Source organism: Pristiophorus japonicus, chromosome 2, assembly GCF_044704955.1.
Source record: "Pristiophorus japonicus isolate sPriJap1 chromosome 2, sPriJap1.hap1, whole genome shotgun sequence".
In the NCBI taxonomy this organism is placed as follows: domain Eukaryota; kingdom Metazoa; phylum Chordata; class Chondrichthyes; family Pristiophoridae; genus Pristiophorus; species Pristiophorus japonicus.
In genome coordinates this window covers 6,467,832-6,490,099 of record NC_091978.1, presented here as the reverse complement: position 1 = coordinate 6,490,099, position 22,268 = coordinate 6,467,832, and the positions used below count along the sequence as shown (strand labels likewise).

The 22,268-nt window shown below is 50.2% G+C and overlaps 1 protein-coding gene across 1 annotated transcript; it reads left to right on the top strand.

The window, feature by feature from the left end:
- The first annotated feature begins 1,670 nt into the window (after positions 1-1,670).
- LOC139228354 (homeobox protein not2-like) lies at positions 1,671-7,422 on the top strand. Its single transcript, XM_070859518.1, has 3 exons — positions 1,671-2,019; positions 4,548-4,732; positions 7,249-7,422. Exons 1-3 carry the CDS (start codon positions 1,671-1,673, stop codon positions 7,420-7,422), a joined length of 708 nt encoding a protein of 235 aa, XP_070715619.1.
- Positions 7,423-22,268: the final 14,846 nt, after the last annotated feature.

The following is a 22,268-nucleotide window of genomic DNA, read 5'->3' as shown; positions in this document are numbered from 1 at the left end:
CATTGTCCACATGCCCGACACGAGACTCCCAAAGCAAGCGCTCTACTCGGAACTCCTACACAGCAAGCGAGCCCCAGGTGGGCAGAGGAAACGTTACAACGACACCCTCAAAGCCTCCCTGATAAAGTGCAACATCCCCACCGACACCTGGGAGTCCCTGGCCAAAGACCGCCCTAAGTGGAGGAAGTGCATCCGGGAGGGCGCTGAGCACCTCGAGTCTCATCGCCGAGAGCATGCAGAAATCAAACGCAGGCAGCGGAAGGAGCGTGCGGCAAACCAGTCCCACCCTCCCTTTCCCTCAACCACTGTCTGTCCCACCTGTGACAGAAACTGTGGCTCTCGTATTGGACTGCACAGTTACCTAAGGACTCATTTTAAGAGTGGAAGCAAGTCTTCCTCGATTCTGGACTGCCTATGATGATGAACAGTATATGGATGCAACCTTCATTTTTTTCACCCCTCTCTGATGACAGATTAACTGTTGTGAACCTGTGGAATTCTCTACCACAAAGTGTTGTTGAGGCCAGTTCATTAGATATATTCAAGAGGGAGTTAGGTATGGCTCTTATGGCTAAAGTGATCAAGGGGTATGGAGAAACATAGAAAATAGGTGCAGGAGTAGGCCATTCGGCCCTTCGAGCCTGCACCACCATTCAATAAGATCATGGCTGATCATTCCCTCAGTACCCCTTTCCTGCTTTCCCTCCATACCCCTTGATCACTTTAGCCGTAAGGGCCATATCTAACTCCCTCTTGAATATATCCAATGAACTGGCATCAACAACTCTCTGCGGTAGAGAATTCCACAGGTTCACAACTCTCTGAGTGAAGAAGTTTCTCCTCATCTCAGTCCTAAATGGCTTTACCCTTATCCTTCGACTGTGTCCCCTGGTTCTGGACTTCCCCAACATCAGGAACATTCTTCCTGCATCTAACTTGTCCAGTCCCGTCAGAATTTTCTATGTTTCTATGCGATCCCCTCTCATCCTTCTAAACTTCAGTGAATACAGGCCCAGTCGATCCAGTCTCTCCTCATATGTCAGAGAAAGCAGGAAAGGGGTACTGAGGTGAATGATCAGCCATGATCTTATTGAATGGTGGTGCAGGCTGGAAGGGCCGAATGGCCTACTCCTGCACCTACTTTCTATGTTTCTATAAGAATTTGGTTTCAGCCAGACCCATTTTCCTGTTCACCCCTCTCTTCCCTTTTTGGCATTTAAATGGTAATCAGATGATTGAAGTGAGATCAAGGCTCTGTCTCCTTGCCCAGTTTTGCAAAGTCTCGGTAAACTGTAGTCCTAAAACATCAGCACGGCTGGGAGATTTCACACAGATGTCCTGACATGAGACACAGTCGTTGTTCTCCAGTCCGCACCAGCGTGTCACCAGTCAATCAATTAATTGGAGTTCGTGTTCGAGCGCTCAGTCCTCTCATCTGGTACTTAACAGGACAAGGGCGCCCCAGGGGGTCATTGACACATCACAGCTTGGAGTTTGGGTATAAGGATAAGGGGGGGAGAGAGGGATTCCACACACCAACCTCTCTTCTCTCAATCCTGGACATCCTGGGAAACTTTCTATTTCATTTCAGCAAGTTGAGTTAACTTTTTTTGGGGGGGGGGTTTGAGATTATATATCTTTTTTTTTAGACCTGGTTCCTTCTCCCGACGATGCAAGTCCCAGCTCTGAGCCTGGGGGGCTTGGCTTATCCATCTGCCTTCCCCTGCAGCCCTCTCTGCCCCGACTACCCCTCCAAGCCAAGCCAACGCAAGTCCTTCACCATCGAGGCTCTCCTCTCCAGCTCCGAGACCACCACTAGCTTGCAGCCACCCAGCGGAGCCTGCTGCCCCGGTGGGACTTGCACTCTGAGCTCCTCTGCCCCAGGTCTAGCTCTGAGCCCCCAGGTCCCGCAGTCTCTCTACCCGGGCTTGATGCACCCTCACCCCGGCTACCCTCTGTACTATGGGGCGTCGCTGCTCTATCGCCCAGCCAGCTGCAGGGCACCGCACTACACGCAAGGTAAGCGCTCTCTCCCTTTTGCTAAAAAAATGTCCCTGTTCATACACAACTTGTTTTTTTTGTTGTTGCACAGGGCTAACCTCCGAGGCAAACCTCTGGCGACTTAAATCTGAGCTGGGCTTGTTCTGCTGCGAGCAGAGAAGGCTGAGAGGAGATTTGACAGCGATGTTCAAACCTCTATTTTTCTGAGTTTTAAAAAAAGTTTTGGAGTTCGGGTTAAAAAATAAACTTACCTTAGTTTTTAAACAATAAAATATGTTTATTTAATTACATTTTATTGTGTTTATGCATGTTTCCGATTTTTAAAAAAGTTTTGTAATTCGGGTTAAAAATAAACTTACCTTAATTTTTAAACAATAAAATATGTTTATTTAATTACATTTAATTGTGTTTATGCAGGTTTCCGATTTTTAAAAAAGTTTTGTAATTCGGGTTAAAAATAAACTTACCTTAGTTTTTAAACAATAAAATATGTTTATTTAATTACATTTTATTGTGTTTATGCATGTTTCCGATTTTTAAAAAAGTTTTGTAATTCGGGTTAAAAATAAACTTACCTTAATTTTTAAACAATAAAATATGTTTATTTAATTACATTTTATTGTGTTTATGCAGGTTTCCGATTTTTTTTAAAGTCTTGTAATTCGGGTTAAAAATAAACTTGCCTTAGTTTTTAACCAATAAAATGTGTTTATTTAATTTTATTTCATTGTGTTTATGTATGTTTTTAAACACTTGCGCCTGTAAAAGTCGGCTCTGCATCTGCTTTTATCAGGCGCAAGAGTTTTGATGACATTTGCCGGGCAAAATATGGGTAAGTCCCGCAATCTTACCTGTGCAAATGTCCTCGCTCCCGAGATACGGAGGATCTGTCGAACTCCAGTTTTTCCGATGCCTTTCCAGGTCCGTAAACACTCCGTACACACTCTGTTTACTAGCGCTTCCGTGAAAGAAAGGCCTTGGGACATTTTACTCACTTAAAGGCGCTATATAAGTACAACTTGTGTTCAAAATCTAGACAGCGTAAATAGAGAGAAACTGTTCCCAGTGGCAGGAGGGTCGGTAACCAGAGGACACAGACTGAATTTAGAAGAATGAGAGGGGATCTCAGAGAAACATAAAATTCTGTCGGGATTGGACAGGTTAGAGGCAGGAAGAATGTTCCCGATGTTGGGGAAGTCCAGAACCTGGGGTCACAGTCTAAGGATAAGGGGTAAGCCATTTAAGATCGAGATGAGGAGAAACTTCTTCTCTCAGAGAATTGTGAACCTGTGCAATTCTCTACCACAGAAAGTTCAGTTCATTGGATATATTCAAGAGGGAGTTAGATATGGCCCTTATGGCTAAAGGGATCAAGGGGTATGGAGAGAAAGCAGGAAAGGGGTACTGAGGTGAATGATCAGCCATGATCATATTGAATGGCGGTGCAGGCCCGAAGGGCCGAATGGTCTACTCCTGCACCTATTTTCTATGTTTCTATGAAGGTAATCAGCAAAAGAACCAGAGGGCAGATGAGGAGACATTATTTTTACGCAGCGAGTTGTTGTGATCGGGAATGCGCTGCCTGAAAGGGCGGTGGGAGCAGATTCAATAGTAACTTTCAAAAGGGAATTGGATAAATACTTGAGGGAAATTCTTTTTACAGGGCTATGTAGAAAGAGCAGGGGAGAGTGGGATTAATTGGATCGTTCTTTCACAGGCACGATGGGCCGAATGGCCTCTCTTTGTGATGTACGGTTCTATAAATATTTTCGAAGTGTTCGTATTTTTGTTTCAATCAATATTGTTGGAAGGAATAGTCCCTGATGATTTTTATTTTAGGGGAGTTGTTACTGGGGGTCTATCCAGCTGGGTTTACCAGCACTAGTCTATAAAAGCAGAGAAGTCCTGCTACAACTGTACAGGGTATGGTTGAGGCCACACCTGGAGTACTGCGTGCAGTTTTGGTCTCCGTATTTAAGGAAGGATATACTTGCATTGAAGGCTGTTCAAAGAAGGTTCACGAGATTGATTCTGGAGATGAGAGGGTTGACTTTTGAAGATAGGTTGAGTAGGTTGGGCCTATACACATTGGAGTTCAGAAGAATGAGAGGTGATCTTATTGAAACATGTAAGGTAATGAGGGGGCTCAACAAGGTGGATGCAGAGAGGATGTGTCCACTCATAGGGGAAACTAAAACTAGGGGACATAGTCTCAGAATAAGGGGCTGCCCATTTAAAACTGAGATGAGGCAGAATTTCTTCTCAGAGGGTTGTAAATCTGTGGAATTCTCTGCCCCAGAGAGCTGTGGAGGCTGGGTCATTGAATATATTTAAGGCGGAGATAGACAGATTTTTGAGCGATAAGGGAGTCAAGGGTTATGGGGAGCGGGCAGGGAAGTGGAGCTGAGTCCATGATCAGATCAGCCATGATCTTATTGAATGGCGGAGCAGGCTCGAGGGGCCAAATGGTCGACTCCTGCTCCTGTTTCTTGCGTTCTTATGTTCTTAGTTGTGAATCATCCATCCGTTCTTTGTTCTGCCCTCAGAATACCCGCTGGTGAAGCCCAGCTTCCTTCCTCTTAAATCCAAAGTTGGCAAGTCGAAGCGGGTGAGGACCATCTTCACCCACGAGCAGCTGGCCCGCCTGGAGAAAGAGTTCGCCCGGCAGCAGTACATGGTGGGCTCCGAGAGGTTCCTGCTGGCGTCCGCTCTCCAACTCAACGAATCGCAGGTGAGGTCCCAAACCCGCCAGCACCGCGCGCTGTGTCTGCTCACCTCTTGTGTAACTTCAATCGCTGGTGGGCTGTGCGGAGAGTGAGGTGAGACAGCTCCTGTTCACACCCTCAGGATGTCCCAAAGCGGTTCACAGCCAATCAAGCACCTTTTTCTGAAGTGTAGTCGCTGTTGAAATGTAGGAAAAACATAACATAAGAACATAAGAAATAGGAGCAGGAGTCGGCCATTCGGCCCCTCGAGCCTGCTCCGCCATTTAATACGATCATGGCTGACCTGATCATGGACTCAGGTCCACTTCCCCACCCGCTCCCCATAACCCCTTATTCCCTTATCGATTAAGAAACTGTCTATCTCTGTCTTAAATATATTCAATGTCCCAGCTTCCACAGCTCTCTGGGGCAGAGAATTCCACAGATTTTACAACCCTCTAAGACAAGAAATTTCTCCTCATCTCAGTTTTAAATGGGCGGCCCCTTATTCTAAGATCATGCCCTCTAGTTCTAGTCTCCCCCATCAGTGGAAACATCCTCTCTGCATCCACCTTGTCGAGTCCCCTCATAATCTTATACATTTCGATAAGATCACCTCTCATTCTTCTGAATTCCAATGAGTACAGGCCCAGCCTACTCAACCTTTCCTCATAAGTCGACCCTCTCATCCCCGGAATCACCCTAGTGACCCTTCTCTGAACTGCCTCCAAAGCAAGTATATCCTTCCTTAAATATGGAAACCAAAACTGCACGCAGTATTCTAGGTGTGGCCTCACCAATACCTTGTATAGCTGTAGCAAGACTTCCCTGCTTTTATACTCCATCCCCTTTGCAATAAAGGCCAAGATACCATTGGCCTTCCTGATCACCTGCTGTACCTGCATACTAACCTTTTGTGTTTCAAAACGATAGCCATACAGCAAGCTCCCACAAACAGCTCATCTGTTTCAATGAAGTTGTATTACGGTGAAGCAGTATTCAGCCGAAGGGGAATGAATGGTGTTTCTGTTTTCTATGCTTTCCATCTCGGAGGAATGATTCTTGGTACTGAGCCACACAGAACAGGAGGATCCCAAGTTTAATCGTTTGTCTGTGGGGGTGATGGGGTGGGGGGCGGGGGTGGCGGGGTTTACATGAAGCAGTGGTCGGGACACTGAAACTGATCTTAATAAACATGGACCAGGGTGGGTTAAAATCACCCAGGGACTTCCCCTCCCAATACTATCTGGTACTGGACATAAAAGATCCCACGGCATAAAAGATCGCTGTGCACAAATTGGCTGCCGCGTTTTCCACAATACAACAGTGACTACACCCCAAAAAATGCTTCATTGGCTGTAAAGCACTTTGGGAAATCCTGAGGTTGAGAAAGCTGCTATAGGAATGCAAGTCTTTTTTTTCTGTGGATAATGTGTGTGTGATGGTTCAGTGAAGATGGGTTCAGGCTTGTTGGTGCTGCCTTCTGGAGTCAAACAACCTGCTCACACTCCCTGTCCGGGCTGATACTTGGACGTGTTATTGGACAGCAGCTGTACTCAGAGGAAGGGAGGGGGAGGGGAGGGAAGAGGGAGAGGGGGGTGAAGAGTGGGGGAGCGAAGAGGGGAGGAGGAAAGGGAGTGGGAAGAGGAGGGAGTGGGTAGAGGAGGGATTCCCACTGCCCTTTATGTGACAAAGTGCTTCATGACATCACCCCTGAACGGCCTGGCTCTAATTTTAAGGTTACGCCCCCTTGTTCTGATCTCCCCCATCAGAGGGAATAGTTTCTCTCAATCTACCCTATTGAATCCTTTCATCAGTTTAAACACCTTGATCAGATCACCCCTCAATCTTTTAAACTCAAGGGAATACAAATAGGAGGAGACCCATTCAGCCCCTCGAGCCTTTTACATTAGGATCAAGAGGAAGCCATTCAGCCCCTCGAGCCTACACAGGAACAGGAGGAGGCCATTCAGCCCCTCGAGCCTACACAGGAACAGGAGGAGGCCATTCAGCCCCTCGAGCCTACACAGGAACAGGAGGAGGCCATTCAGTCCCTTGAGCCTGCTCCGCCATTCAGTTAGTACATGGCTAATCTGTACCTCAACCCCATTTACCCCCCTGTCATCCATAGCCCTCGAGAACCTTACCCAACAAAAATCTATTGATCCCAGTTTTGAAACCTCAAATTGACTCCCAGTATTCACAGCTTTTGGTTGAGAGAGTTCCAGATTCCCACTGCCCTTTGTGTGAAGAAGAGCTTCCTCACATCACCCTGAACGGCCTGGCTCTAATTTTAAGGTTATGCCCCCTTGTTCTGGAAATTATTTCTCTGTATTTTACGCTATCAAATCTCTTTATCATTTTAAACACAATTTAGACCTTCAAAATTCAAGGAATTGTCTAACTTTAAGACCGTGACCCTTTTTGACATTGAGATTTAAAAGATCTTGAGCGTCGGGTGACTTGTGTTGTTTTGGTAATCGCAGCCCAAGTTTTGACCTATTTTCTTCCCCCATCCCCGCCCCTCCCTTCCAATCGACAGGTCAAAGTGTGGTTCCAGAACCGGAGAATCAAGTGGAGGAAGCAGAGCCTTGAGCAGCAGCAGGCCAAGTTGGCCAGATTGGGCATCGTGGGCAAGCAGGCCAGCCCGGACTCTCAGAGCACCGAGGAGGGGCCGTGCCCCAACCCCCAGGACCCCACCTCAGGCCAAGCGTGAGGCCCTGTGAGACTTTCCCCCCACAGACTCTCAGCATATTACCCTCTTCCCCCTCCCCCCCCCCCCCGGCCACCACCCACCCCGTCCTTCGAAGTCCGCACTGTGTGGCACCGGGAACCCTATCCACCCCCTTGCCTCACCGGCCAAAACTGAGCAACTGTACGTGGGAGCAGGCGTCAGCCCTGGGGACCTCTCGGTAGCATGGAGCGAATCCAGCCCCCTGTGTATGTGTGGTTTCAATGTGAAACCAAGAGACCTCTAGTTTGTCCTAGCATTGTTAATATCTTATTCTGTATTGTAATATTAGTATAAATATACCTAATATATAACTGGAGTTTTATAGGACTTGCCGTCTCCGTCTGTCTGTGTATGTGTGTGGTGGAGATCATTCAATCATAGAATGGGAGTCCTTGGCCAAAGACCGCCCTAAGTGCAGGAAGTGTATCCGGGAGGGAGCTGAGCACCTCGAGTCTCGTCGCCGAGAGCATGCAGAAAATAAGTGCAAGCAGCGGAAGGAGCGTACGGCAAACCAGGCTCCCTGCCCAGCCTTTCCCTCTGTCATGTATTCAACCAGCATTGTAACCCATGTATAATCTGACCTAAGTTGTACACTGTGAGAACAGTGACCACGAGGTGGTGAACTTGTGGGAGACACTCCTAACCTGGACCTTCAGGTATAAAAGGGCAAGCTCCACCCACTTCCATCACTTGAGTGCTATGGAATAAAGGACAGGTCACAGACTGACCTTCTCTCAAGCATGGGCCTCGTGTGCATTTACACTGTGTAGTAAGGACGTATCACCCTCAACCACTGTCTGTCCCACCTGTGACAGAGACTGTAATTCCCGTATTGGACTGTTCAGTCACCTGAGAACTCACTGTTGGAGTGGAAGCAAGTCTTCCTTGATTCCGAGGGGCTGCCTATGATGATGATGGCACAGCACAGAAGGAGGCCATTCAGCCCATCGTGCCTGTGCCAGCTCTTTGAAAGAGTGGCCCACTGCATTCTGCTCTTTCGCCACAGCTCTTCAGATTTCTCCCCTTCAAGTATTGATCCAATTCCCTGTTGAAAATTACGATTGAATCTGCTCCCACCGCCCTTTCAGACAGCGCGTTCCTGATCACAACAACTCGCTGCATAAAAAATATTTTTTCCTCATCTTCCCCTCTGGTTACTGGCCCTCCTGCTACTGGAAACAGTTTATTTTTATTTACTCTATGAACACCTTGCATGATTTTGAACACAACTTGTATTTATATAGCTCCTCTAATGTAGTAAAACTTCCCAAGATGTTTCACAAACAAAATTTGACACCGAACCACAGAAGGAGATATTAGGGCCGATGATTAAAAGCTCGGTCAATGAGGTAGGTTTTAAGGAGCGTCTTGAAGGAGGAGAAAGAGGTAGAGAGGCAGAGAGGTTTAGGGAGGGAGTTCCAGAGCTTGGGGCCCTGGTAGCTGAACACAGCCGTAAATGGTGGAGTGATTAAAATCGGGGATGCTCAAGGGGCTGGAACTTTAGAACCGCAGACATCTCGGAGGATTGTAGGGCTAGAGAAGATTACAGAGATAGAGAGGGGCGAGTCCATGAAGGGATTTGAAATCCAAGATGAGAATTTTGAAATCAAGGCGTTGCTTAACCGGGAGCCAATATAGGTCAGCGAGCACAGGGGTGATGGGTGAGTGGGACTTGGTGCGAGTTAAGACACGGGCTGCCGAGTTTTGGATCACCTCAAGTTTACGTAGGGTAGAATGTGGGAGGCCGGCCAGGAGTGCGTTGGAATAGTCAAGTTGAGAGGTAACAAAGGCATGGATGAGGGTTTCAGCAGCGGATGAGCTGAGGCAGGGGCGGAGACGGGCGATGTTACGGAGGTGGAAATAGGCGGTTTTCGTTATGCTGTGGATATGTGGTTCGGAGTTCAGCTCAGAGTCAAATAGGACGCAAAGGTTGCAAACAGCCTGCGTCAAATTCAGACAGTGGCCAGGGAGCGGTACGGAGTTAGTGGCTGGGGAACAGAGTTTGTGGCAGGGACTGAAAACAATGGCTTTGGTCTTCCCAATATTTAGTTGGAGGAATTTTCTGCTCATCCAGCGCTGGATGTCGGAAAAAACAGTCTGACAATTTAGAGAGAGTGGAGGGGTCAAGCAAGGTGGGGGTGAGGTAGAGCTGGGTGTCGTCAGCGTACGTGTGGAAACTGACGCTGTGTTTTCAGATGATGTCGCCAAGGGGCAACATGTCGATGAGAAATCTGAGGGGACCATCATGTTGGGCGGGACAGTAGGCAAGAGAGTAGAATGGGGCAGTTGGGGTTGCTACTGGTGAGGAATCGTTGACGAGTGCCTCGATGGGCCCTCTGATGGATGCCAAGAGTGGCACGGAGGGAAGCTGTGGGCTTATCTAAAAGGGAGTCGGTGGCAGCACCTCTGCCATATCTCCTCGTAACCTTCACTGCTCTGAGGAGAACAACCCCAGCTTCTCCCATCTCTCCACATTACTCAAGTCCCTCATCCCATGTTAGCATTCTCGTAAACCTCCTCTGCACCCTCTCCAAGGCCTTGACATCCTTCCTAAAGTGCGGTTCCCAGAATTGGACACAATACTCCAGCTGAGGTCTAACCAGTGACTTTTTAGAGCATAAGAAATAGGAGCAGGAGTCGGCCATATGGCCCCTCGAACCTGCTCCACCATTCAATACGATCATGGCTGATCTGATCATGGACTCAGCTCCACTTCCCTGCCCGCTCCCCATAACCCCTTACTCCCTTATCGCTCAAAAATCTGTCTATCTCCGCCTTAAATATATTCAATGACCCAGCCTCCACAGCTCTCTGGGGCAGAGAATGCCACAGATTTACAACCCTCTGAGAGAAGAAATTTCTCCTCATCTCAGTTTTAAATGGGCAGCCCCTTATTCTGAGACGATGTCCCCTAGTTTTAGTTTCCCCTATGAGTGGAAATATCCTCTCTGCATCCATCCTGTCGAGCCCTCACGTTACCTTATATGTTTCGATAAGATCACCTCTCATTCTTCTGAACTCCAGTGTGTAGAGGCCCAACCTACTCAACCTATCTTCATAAGTCAACCCCCTCATCTCTGGTTCAACCATGACATAATTCTCTGGAAACAATCCATCATAGGCGGTCCCTCGTATCGAGGATGACTTGCTTCCACGCCAAAAAAGGGATGAGTTCACAGGTGTTTCAATGAAGGACCTAATTTTCTGGATCCCAAACTACATCCTGAAGGGTGGAAGATGCCTGTGCGTGGATTTTTTTAATGTGGGGTGACCGTTGCACACCAGCCACCACACGGGCTTGACAGAGCTCGGTCTTGGTCCAGTGGCAAGGGTTAACCAAGCCGACTGGAGACCTGCTCTGCTGCACTGACCCAGTGCGCACACACACATATCGCAGTGTGGGCTGGGCCCGTGCTGCCCCTGGGCCCCTGGCCCCGAACTCACGCCTCCCCTGGGCCCCGATCACATCCCCCTCTACAATCTCTCGCCGCACCTCTGCTCCTTTTATGGCCCCGACCTGCCGCTGCTGTTCTCATGCAGGTCGGGGCCTCCACGCTGCCATGGAAACAATGAAACGCGGTTTACGTTGGGGTGGCGATGTCTTCTCTGGGCACTTGCTCCGCACCCTTGAGGCCCCCGCCCTCTCCAGCCCATCATCGGCTCCCGCGTTTTCCCCGCCACCCTTCTCCCCTCTGCCCCACCCATCCTGATCTTCCCCGCTCACAATGTGGAATTCTCGGCGGGCAACAAAAGGCGTCGCTGAATTTTAGAGTTCCGGCTTAGTTTGGCTCGGGTTTGTTAACGGCAGAGTGAATAGCCGTGAAGCTTGAATCTCCCAGAGGGGGAACCCTGGATCCGCCTTTGCTTTTGGAATCTCTCGATAGTTTGAAAAACTCTTTCTCACCCCCGTCCCTGCCCCCGCCAGTTGGCATTTTGATACTGATATGGTTTGCACAATAAATGTTTTGGTAAATAAAGAATATTTCATTTAAAAACCAGCAGATGGTTTCATTGGTGACGGCAACAGGCTAGGGAATATCATCATCAGCATCATCATAGGCAGTAGCTCAAAATTGAGGAAGACTTGCTTCCACTCTAACAGTGAGTTCTCAAGGTGACTGAACAGTCCAATACGGGAATTACAGTCTGTGTCACAGGTGGGACAGACAGTGGTTGAGGGAAAGGGTGGGTGGGGAGTCTGGTTTGCCGCACGCTCCTTCCGCTGCCTGCGCTTGTTTTCTGCATGCTCTCGGCGACGAGACTCGAGGTGCTCAGCGCCCTCCCGGATGCACTCCCTCCACTTAGGGCAGTCTTTGGCCAGGGACTCCCAGGTGCCGGTGGGGATGTTGCACTTTATCAGGGAGGCTTTGAGGGTGTCCTTGTAACATCTCCTCTGCCCACCTGGGGCTCGTTTGCCGTGAAGAAGATGTAAAATGGAAGGGCTCAGCCATTGGTGGAATCGTACAGCACAGAAGGAGGCCATTCGTCACTGTGCCTGTACCAGAGCATGATCCAATTAGTCCCATAACCCTGCTCTTTAGCCACAGCCCTGCAAATGTCTCCTTTTTAACTATACGTCCAATTCCCTTTTGAAAGTTACTATTGAATCTGCTCCCACCGCCCTTTCAGGCAGCGCGTTCCAGATCACAACAACTCGCTGCGTAAAAAATTGTATTTCCCGATAAATCCTCTGGGTCTTTTGCCAATGACCTTAAATCTGTGCCCTCTAGTTACCGACCTTCCTGCCACCGGGAACAGTCTCACTTTATTTACTCTATCAAAAACCCCTCGGGATTTTGAACACCTCTTGTTCAATCTCCTCGTAGCCTTCTCTGCTCTAAGGAGAACAACCCCAGCCTCTCCAGTCTCTCCACATAACCAAAGCCCCACATCCCTGGTACCATCGTGGTAAGTTGTGAACAAAAGGTGGGGTATCCCGCCCCCATCACCCTTCAATTGGGGCGTACACGGGAGACACTGATTGTTTGCAGGCTATTGAACTGCAGGGGCCGTCACAGCCAATACAGATCATATCATCGCCCCAGTGTCTGTCTCACACCTACACTTTGCAACATCATATTCATCATCATAGGCGGTCCATCGAACGAGGATGATTTGATTCCACATGAGTTATAAGATGTTTCAATGAAGGACCCAATGTTCCAGTCCTGAACTCCAATTGAAGGGTGGAAGATGCCTGTGCGTGGATTTTTTTAACGTACGGTGACCGTTGACACACCAGCCACCTCACGGGCTTGACAGAGCTAGACCTTTATCCAGTGGCAAGAGATAACCAGGACGACTGGAGACCTGCTCTGCTGCACGGTCCTGGTGCGCTCACATATCGCAGTGTGGGCTGGGCCCGTGCTGCCACTGGGCCCCTCGCCTCTCCTGGGCCCCGTACCCTCATTCGCCTCACCTTCGCCACGACCTCCCCGCTTCTCAAGGCCTCTCTCGCGGCGCTCCCGGCCCCGGACTAAAGTTGCCGAAGCTCGCGGTTTGCGCCGCGAATCATCGTACAACGCCTCCTTTACCGATGACATACAGGCCGAAAGTTCAGCGCTACTTTACAACAAGCTGCAAGCTGTCACTAGATAACGATGAGGAGAGTTCAGGCTGTTCACAACCATCCCTTTCTCACCCCTGGTGTTAATGGTAGCACATCCACTGACAGATGAGCTGGTTCAAACACGAGAGGCTCCCTGTCTATGTAACTCAGTATCATCCACTTTGGACCCAAGAAAGATTCATCGGTGTATCTTCTAAATGGTCAGAAACTGTGGAGGAGCCGAGAGATTCGGGAGTTTGAGTACCGAAATCACTAAAGCAGGTTTAAAAAAAAGGCTCATGGAATGTTGGCCTTTACCTCGGGGTGTGGAATACCAGGGGCTGGAAGTTCTGCTCCAGTTGTACAGAGCTCTGGTCAGACTCCGTCCGCAGTAACTGTGTTCAGTCCTGGGCCCCGCCCCTCAGGAAGGATATACATAGAAACATAGAAACATAGAAAATAGGTGCAGGAGTAGGCCATTCGGCCCTTCGAGCCTGCACCGCCATTCAATGAGTTCATGGCTGAACATGCAACTTCAGTACCCCCTTCCTGCTTTCTCGCCATACCACTTGATCCCCCTAGTAGTAAGGACTACATCTAACTTTGAATACTGGTTGAAGCTCCCTTATCCGGCATCCTCGGGACCTGGCCTGCGCCGGATAAGGGATTTTGCCGGATGAGGGGAGGTCAGTGGCCCGAGGGGGGTGGGGGGGGGGAGGTCGGGGCGGGGCGGGCCCAAAGTGTCAGCCCGACGGTGGAGATCAGCTACGTTCTGCGCATGTGCCCCCGACCGCCGGAATCATGCCGAACGAGGGGTGGTGCCGGATAAGGGAGTCCCGGATAAAGGAGGTCCAACCTGTACTGGATTTGGAGAGGGGGAGTGTGGGGGGGGCAGTGCAGATTGACCAGAATGATACCCGGGCTTACCTGGGTTAAATTATGAGCACAAGTTGCACAGACCAGGTTTGTGTTCCCTTGAGTTTAGAACATTGATGGATGATCTGATGGAGGTGTTTAAGATGATTAAAGGAGTTGATAGGGTAGACAGAGAGAAACTATTTCCTCTGGTGGGGGAGTCCAGTAAAAGGGGGAATAACCTTAAAATTAGAGCCAGGCCTATTATGTCTGTAATGAACCTATGAATGACTCCACGAGGCAATGTGTTGTACTCAAACTGTAGTGACCTTGGCCCTTTATTCATAACTCCAGAGTGAGGCACAAGCATGGTGGACAGCCTTTTATACAGCCCCTGGAAACCCCGGTCTCCACCAGTTGCACCCTCTAGTGGTGCCAGCATAGTATATACACAGTGTAAACCTTATTGACAGTACATCAGGTAACAAGTCTCCATCATATGCAGCTATATAGTGACTACACAGAGAGTATATCTATAGTCTGCATATATAACAAGGCCATTAAGGGGTGATGTCAGGAAGCACTTCTTCACAGAAAGGATCGTGGGAATCGGGAACTCTCTCCCTCAGAAAAAGTATTGAGGCTGGGGGTCAATTGAGATCGACCAATTTTTGTGAGGTAAAGGTACTGAGGGATGTGGAGAAAATGGAGTTGAGGTACAGATCAGCCATGATCTGAGTGAGCAGGCTCGCGGGGCAGAATGGCCTCCCACATTCCTAAACTTTTTGGAGGGAAATTAGTCCTTGTTGTGCCTGTTTTTCAGGCGCGAAACAGGAGCAATAAGGTCCAATTTCCCGTCTCCCAAGGGCGTCTGATGTACGTCCAATGCCATTTTGGCTCGAGTGGTATTCAGGCAAATCTGGCAGACACCTTAAACAGGCGATAGACCCCCCCCCCCCCTTGCAGATGCTAATGTAGGGCCTATCCCCTGTTCCCCTGTTTCAGGATCACTCCCAGAAATTTACTTGCAGTGTGCGGAGCATGCTGGCCTAGGCTCACCCCCTTCCCGTTCACCTCTACTCCCCCTCCATCTCGCGACACCCTCCTCCACGCCCCCTCCCCGTTCACCTCGACCCCCCACCACCCCCATCCAGTGGCACCCTCCCCACCCTCCCCACCCCACGGCACCCTCCTCCGCTGCCCCCTCCCCTTCACTCAGGAACCGCTGCCAGCATCAAAGTCGGCCCACCGTGGGCCTCTCGCCACCGGGCAAGCTGCCTCCTCTCACCCGATTGGTGCCCACAAGTTGCCTCCTCTCACCCGATTGGTGCCCACAAGCTGCCTCCGCTAGCCCGATTGGCGTCCATAGGTTGCTGGGAATGTGTCGCAGAGACCAGAGGAACAATTTCAGTCGAGCCTCGGACCCCCCCTCCCCGGCCTGGGTCCCGTACTCTAAGCAAATCGCCGATTTCAGGATGACCCCAATTTCCTGTCCCTCACACTGCAATTGCACCTTCCACTGCTATGGCCACAGGAACAGGAGGAGGCCATTCAGCCCCTCGAGCCTGTTACACAGGAAGAGTAGGAGGCCATTCAGCCCCTCAAGCCTGTTACACAGGAACAGGAGGAGGCCATTCAGCCCCTCGAGCCTGTTACACAGGAACAGGAGGAGGCCATTCAGCCCCTCGAGCCTGTTACACAGGAACAGGGTGAGGCCATTCAGCCCCTCGAGCCTGTTACACAGGAACAGGAGGAGGCCATTCAGCCCCTCGAGCCTGTTACACAGGAACAGGAGGAGGCCATTCAGCCCCTCGAGCCTGTTACACAGGAACAGGGGGAGGCCATTCAGCCCCTCGAGCCTGTTACACAGGAACAGGGGGAGGCCATTCAGCCCCTCGAGCCTGTTACACAGGAACAGGAGGCGACCGTTCAGCCCCTCGAGCCTGTTACACAGGAACAGGAGGAGGCCATTCAGCCCCTCGAGCCTGTTACACAGGAATAGGAAGAGACCATTCAGCCCCTTGAGCCTGCTACACAGGAACAGGAGGAGGCCATTCAGCCCCTCGAGCCTGTTACACAGGAACAGGAGGAGGCCATTCAGCCCCTCGAGCCTGTTACACAGGAATAGGAAGATACCATTAACCCCCTCGAGCCTGTTACACAGGAACAGGAGGAGGCCGTTCAGCCCCTCGAGCCTGTTACACAGGAACAGGAGGAGGCCGTTCAGCCTCTCGAGCCTGTTACACAGGAACAGGAGGAGGCCGTTCAGCCCCTCGAGCCTGTTACACAGGAACATGAGGAAGCCATTCAGCCCCTTGAGCCTGTTACACAGGAACAGGAGGAGGCCATTCAGCCCCTCGAGCCTGTTACACAGGAACAGGAGGAGGCCATTCAGCCCTTCCATACTGTTCCGCCATTCGGTGAGATCATGGCGGATCTTCAACGTAACTCCATATACCTTGGGCTGTGATCACAATGTGGCAGGTTTATGTAGGAATTTATAACGGTGCAGTTGGAGTACTGTGCACAGTTTTGGTCTCCCTGTCTGAGGAACGATATATTTGCCTTGGAGGCGGTGTAACAAAGATTCACGAGATTGATCCCTGGGATGTGAGGGCTGTTTACGAGAAGAGCTTGTGTAGAATGGGCCTATACTCTGGAGTTTAGAAGAATGAGAGGTGATCCCATTGAAACATAAAAGATTCTGAGGGGGTTGACAGGGTAGATGCAGGGAGGATGTTTCCCCCTGGGCTGGGGCGTCTAGAACCAGGGGTCACAGTCTCAGGATAAGGGGTCGGCCATTTAAAACTGAGAGGAGGAGAAATTTCTTCTCTCAGAAGATTGTAAATCTGTGGAATTCTCTGCCCCAGAGAGCTGTGGAGGCTGGGTCATTGAATATATTTAAGGTGGAGATAGATGTTTGAGCAATAATGGAGTAAAGGGTTATGGGGAGCGGGCGGGGAAGTGGAGCTGAGTCCATGATCAGATCAGCCATGATCTTATTGAATGGCGGAGCAGGCTCGAGGGGCCAGATGGCCGATTCCTGCTCCTGTTTCTTACACGCTGATGTAAGCAAAATGGTCTTTCTGTTTTCTATGCTTCCCATTTCAGACGAATGATGCTTGATACTGAGCCACACACAGCAGGAAGATTGCACAAACACCAATGGAAGGAATTTCTTGCGTTATTTGAGGGATTGGCCAGGACACTGGGGAGAACTCCCCTGCTCTTCTTCCAATCGGCTTCCTGGAATCTTTTACTCTCCACCTGAGAGAGCAGACGGGGCCTTGGTTTATCGCCTCACCCGAAAGACGGCACCTCCGACAGTGCAGCGCTCCCTCAGCACCGCACTGGGAGAGTCAGCCTGGATTGTGGGCTCAAGTCCCTGGAGTGGGGGCTTGAAACCATGGCACTTAAAAAAAAAATCTCAGAGGCAAGAGAGCGCTACCCACTGAGCCAAACTGACACCTGAGAGTTCTTGTTTGTTTGTGGAACAAGCGGGCTAAAAGTTGGTGAGATTCGGAGAATCGCAGGCCCTGGCGGTAAAGCCAGTGAATGCCCGCTGCCCCCCTCCCTCACACAGTCAGGACATTTCCACCTGACTTGCGGTGACTGTGCTCTGGCTGTGTTTCTCAAGCTACCCACTTGCTCCATGGTAATGAGACAAGATTTCCCCATGAAGAGTGGATTATTGAAGCTGGAATGCGATGAGCCTGGGAATTTTGACGTTGGCCCTTATCTGAAGGCCCGCTCCCAAGTTCACACACTTTGCTTTTCAAACAGACACAAGCTCAGTGAGGATTTGCGAAATAATCAGGCTTTTCAAAGACAAACAGCGCTGTGCACAGAACTGCGCAGAGTCACATAGAATTCATAGCACAGAAACAGGCCATTTGGCCTGTTCTGACCCGAATAAAGTAATGTGACTGAGTACTGTAGACGTGAGTAAGTCTCTTTATTCTAACTCCAGAGTGCTGGCACAGCGTGGGAGACCTGCTTATATACAGTGCAGGGATCTGTTGGGACTCCAACAGATACATCCTCTGGTGGTGGTAGAATGCTGGTTACATAGGGTTGCATACATAACACGGCCCAACCCCGGTCCGTGTCGGTGTTTATGATCCACACGACCCTCCTCCCACCCAACTTCATCTCACCCCATCAACATACCCTTCCAGTGAAAGGGGATCAGCTCCCAGAGAAAAACTTGGTTCCGCCATTGTTCATTGTTCATAGGTTTATCTGTAACCTCCAGGGCTGCTGACCGAGGGCCGTGCGGCTCTTTGTCGGCCGGCACGGACACGATGGGCCGAAATGGCCTCCTTCTGCGCTGTAAATTTCTATGTTTCTATGTTTCATAACAGCAATTCTGACTTATTCCCGTCTCACACCACCTCCACATTGAGGGTGCACTTACTGTGATATCAGCCTCACATCCCAGTAACCCGAACCGAAATAAGCAGTATTTTATGTCATTGTTTGGAACACTGGTATCTATTGATCAAACAGGAGAATTGATGCTGGGATTTGGGCGTTGCTGACAAGAAATTTCCTCAATGTTCTGCTCACAGGTCATCCAGGTTCAGGAGCAGTGGCATTGGTCCCCACAATTTACTTTGCCTTTTCTCTGTTTTAAACAATGAGTTTACTGGATGTGGGCATCGCTGGCAAGGCCGGCATTTATTGTCCATCTAATTGCCCCTTGAGAAGGTGGTGGTGAGCCGCCTTCTTGAACCGCTGCAGTCCGTGTGGTGAAGGTGCTCCCACAGTGCTGTTAGGGAGGGAGTTCCAGGATTTTGACCCAGTGACGATGAAGGAACGATCGATATATTTCTAAGTCAGGATGGTGTGTGACTGGGAGGGGAACGTGGAGGTGATGGTGTTCCCATGCGCCTGCTGCTCTTGTCCTTCGAAGTGGTAGAGGTCGCGGATTTGGGTCCTCTCCCCCGCTATCCTGTAGAGCAGTTTCATTGGGACGATGGCCTCAGACACCTCATCCAAGAGGCCCTTTTTCATGCCATGAGCCTAAACTGCAAGTGTCGCTATAGAGACCTGACTTCACGTGCATCCCTACAGATTTGCTATTCTTGGAGGTCACCATCATAGGCAGTCCCTTGAAATCGAGGAAGACTTGCTTCCACTCTAAAAGTGAGTTCTCAGGTGACTGTACAGTCCAATACAGGAATTACAGTCCCTGTCACAGGTGGGACAGACAGTGGTTGAAGGAAAGGGTGGGTGGGGAGTCTGGTTTGCCACACGCTCCTTCCGCTGCCTGCGCTTGTTTTCTGCATGCTCTCGGCGACAAGACTCGAGGTGCTCAGCGCCCTCCCGGATGCACTTCCTCCACTTAGGGCGGTCTTTGGCCAGGGACTCCCAGGTGTCGGTGGGAATGTTGCACTTTATCAGGGAGGCTTTGAGGGTGTCCTTGAAACGTTTCCTCTGCCCACCTTTGGCTCGCTTGCCGTGAAGGAGTTCCGAGTAGAGCGTTTGCTTTGGGAGTCTCGTGTGGGAATGCGGATGATGTGGCCTGCCCAATGGAGCTGATCAAGTGTGGTCAGTGCTTCGAGGCTGGGGATGTTGGCCTGATCGAGAACACTGACGTTGGTGCGTCTGTCCTCCCAGGGGATTTGTAGGATCTTGCGGAGACATCGTTGGTGGTGTTGCTCCAGTGATTTGAGGTGTCTGTTGTATGGTCCACGTCCCTGAGCCATACAAGAGGGCGGGTATCACTGCAGCCCTATAAACCATGAGCTTGGTGCCAGATTTGGGGGCCTTGGATGTAGGACATGGTGCAAAGGTTAGTATTCGAAGATGAGGCAAGTTCCTGGGCAGTCCCACCTACCTCTACTCCAGCAATGCTTCAGTCAATAAACTATTATTTTGCTGGCGTAGATTGACACTGAGTTGGGAAGTAATCGATATTAGAAGTTGTATGTAATCAGATATCGAATGGCTGCATTTCACTCCAAAATATATTTTACATAAGAACATAAGAATTAGGAGCAGGAGTAGGCCATACAGCCCCTCGAGCCTGCTCTGCCATCCAATAAGATCATGGCTGATCTTCTACCTCAACTCCACTTTCCTACCTGATCCCCATATCCCTCGATTCCCTTAATATTCAAAAATCTATCGATCTCTGTCTTGAATATACTCAAAGACTGAGCCTCCACAGCCCTCTGGGGTAGAGAATACCGAAGATTCACCACCCTCTGGGTGAAGAAATTTCTCTTCATCTCAGTCCTAAATGGCCGACCCCTTATTCTGAGACTGTGAGCCCTGGTTCTAGACCCCCCAGCCTGGGGGAAACATCCTCCCTGCATCTACCCTGTCAAGCCCTGTAAGAATTTTATATATTTCAATGAGATCACGTCTCATTCTTCTAAACTCTAGAGAATATAGGCCTAGTCTACTCAATCTCTCCTCATAGGACAATCCCCCCATCCCAGGAATCAGTCTGGTGAACCTTCGTTGCACTCCCTCTATGGCAAGTGTATCCTTCCTTAGGTAAGGAGACCAAAACTGTGCACAATACTCCAGGTGTGGTCTCACCAGGGTCCTACTGCAACTCCTGTGAGATGGTTTAGAAGGTTGCAGTCAACTCTGGTGTCAAGTCCTGCTCAAATCCTGGAGGGTGCACACTGTGAGGCAGCCTCAGGTCTCCAGCTTCCGACAGCACGTGCAGTATAACTCCAGTGCTGTGTCGCACCAGGTGTGCAAAGTGCTTGGTGGGGGAAATGAGCGGGTTCACGGAGTAAGTCGTTTAGTGTTGAATAGAGGCATTCTGGGAGATTCGACAGAGTTGTTCAAAATCAGGACGGGTTTTGTTGGAGTAAATACGGAGAAAGAGTTTCCAATGGCAGATGGGCCGGTAACCAGGGCAGAATTTCATCAGGGCCCCCGCCCGCCCACGAGCCGCCCAAAGTGCCGCCGATGGCTGCCGAGGTCCCGGACGGTACTTTGGGCGGGATATTCATCGCCGAGGTCCCTCGAAGGTCAGCGGGCGACAAATGGACGACGTACGCCGCCAATCTGGGCGTCAGCGGGCGGGAGGTCTCATTCTCGGCGGCAGAGGCGCTTGCCGCCCAAGTGCCACCGAGGATGGAGTCGGGCCCACGGAGGGTCGAAGACCTGGAAAAGAAATGCAGTAATGAAAAATAAAAAAAACTATCGGAAGACCTCCAGAGGACCCCGTCCAGGTAAGTCGCTGTGGAATTTTTTTCTTCAGAAAGTTCACTTACCTTTTTTCCACGATCTTCCCGCTCACCGTCGGGGACAGGCCGGCCTCCAGCCAGCGGTCCTTCCCCGTTCTGCCGCCGGCTCCCGCCCGCAGGAATCTGGGAGCTCGGCGGGCGGGAGCTCAGTTGCCCCACTCGGCCGTCCGCTGACGTCAGCCGGCGGTTCCCGGCGGCTCTCCCCTCCCGCCCGCTCCGGGCCCACCCCGAACGTGGCACTGGGCCGATCAGCAAAAGGACTGTCGGCAGCAGCGGGCGCTGAGGGTTGAATTTTCACCCCTGCAGAGGACACAGATTTAAGGGAATTGGCAAAAGAGCCAGAGGGGGAGATGAGGAGAATTTGTTTTGCGCTGTGTGTTGTTGGGAACTGGAACACGCTGCCTGAAAGGGCGGTGGAAGCAGATTCAATAATAACTTTCAAAATGGAATTAGATAAATACTTGAAGGGGAGAAAATTGGAGGGCTCTGGGAAAGAGCAGAGGAGGGGAGTGGGACTAATTGGATCGCTCTTTCAAAGAGCCATCACAGGAACGATGGGCCGAATGGCGTGTTTCAGTGCTGTTAGGTTCTATGGTTAAAGTATCATGGAACTGCTTAAGAAACACTAGGGGCTCAAGCCTAGATCTTCACGACAAAGCCTAGTTTCTCGATGGGTTAGGGGTTCTCGTCGAGCCCTTGCTCCCGTCCCCTTTAATGAAGCCTGTGTCAGCACAATGTGATTCAAACCACAGAATACATGATGCCGTCTCCAAACCCAGGCACAGCAGTTCATCAGCTGCTTCATTCATTCTGTCACAGTGTGAGCGCCAGCCAATCCCAGGCACAGACTGACTGCACCGTCACACTCTGCACAAAGAGGATTACACGGAGTTTGCAGAGGATTAACGGCCAGCTAATTGGGAATCCGCGCTATGCTGGAACCAAGAATTCCCTTTAATTGGACCGAATTTGTAACTACAGGTAACTGAAGTAGGTCCTGCTATTGGGATTGTGTACAGTGGGAGTGAATGGGAAGGGTCCATTGGGATTTTATACAATGGGAGTGAAAGGGAAAGGGTTTGGGCCATTGGGGTTCTATACAGGTGGAATGAATGGGAAGGGGTTTGGGTCCATTGGGATTCAGTACAGTGGAGTGAATAGGAAGGGGTTTGGGTCCATTGGGATTCTGTACATGGGAGTGAATGGGAAGG

What these genes read in the sequence shown, in the direction of transcription:
- LOC139228354 (XM_070859518.1), top strand. Translation starts at nt 1,671, where the DNA reads ATGCAAGTCCCAGCTCTGAGCCTGGGGGGCTTGGCTTATCCATCTGCC. An exon ending in GGCACCGCACTACACGCAAG is followed by an intron (nt 2,020 to 4,547) that starts GTAAGCGCTCTC and finishes TTCTGCCCTCAG; the next exon opens with AATACCCGCTGGTGAAGCCC. An exon ending in TCCAACTCAACGAATCGCAG is followed by an intron (nt 4,733 to 7,248) that starts GTGAGGTCCCAA and finishes TCCAATCGACAG; the next exon opens with GTCAAAGTGTGGTTCCAGAA.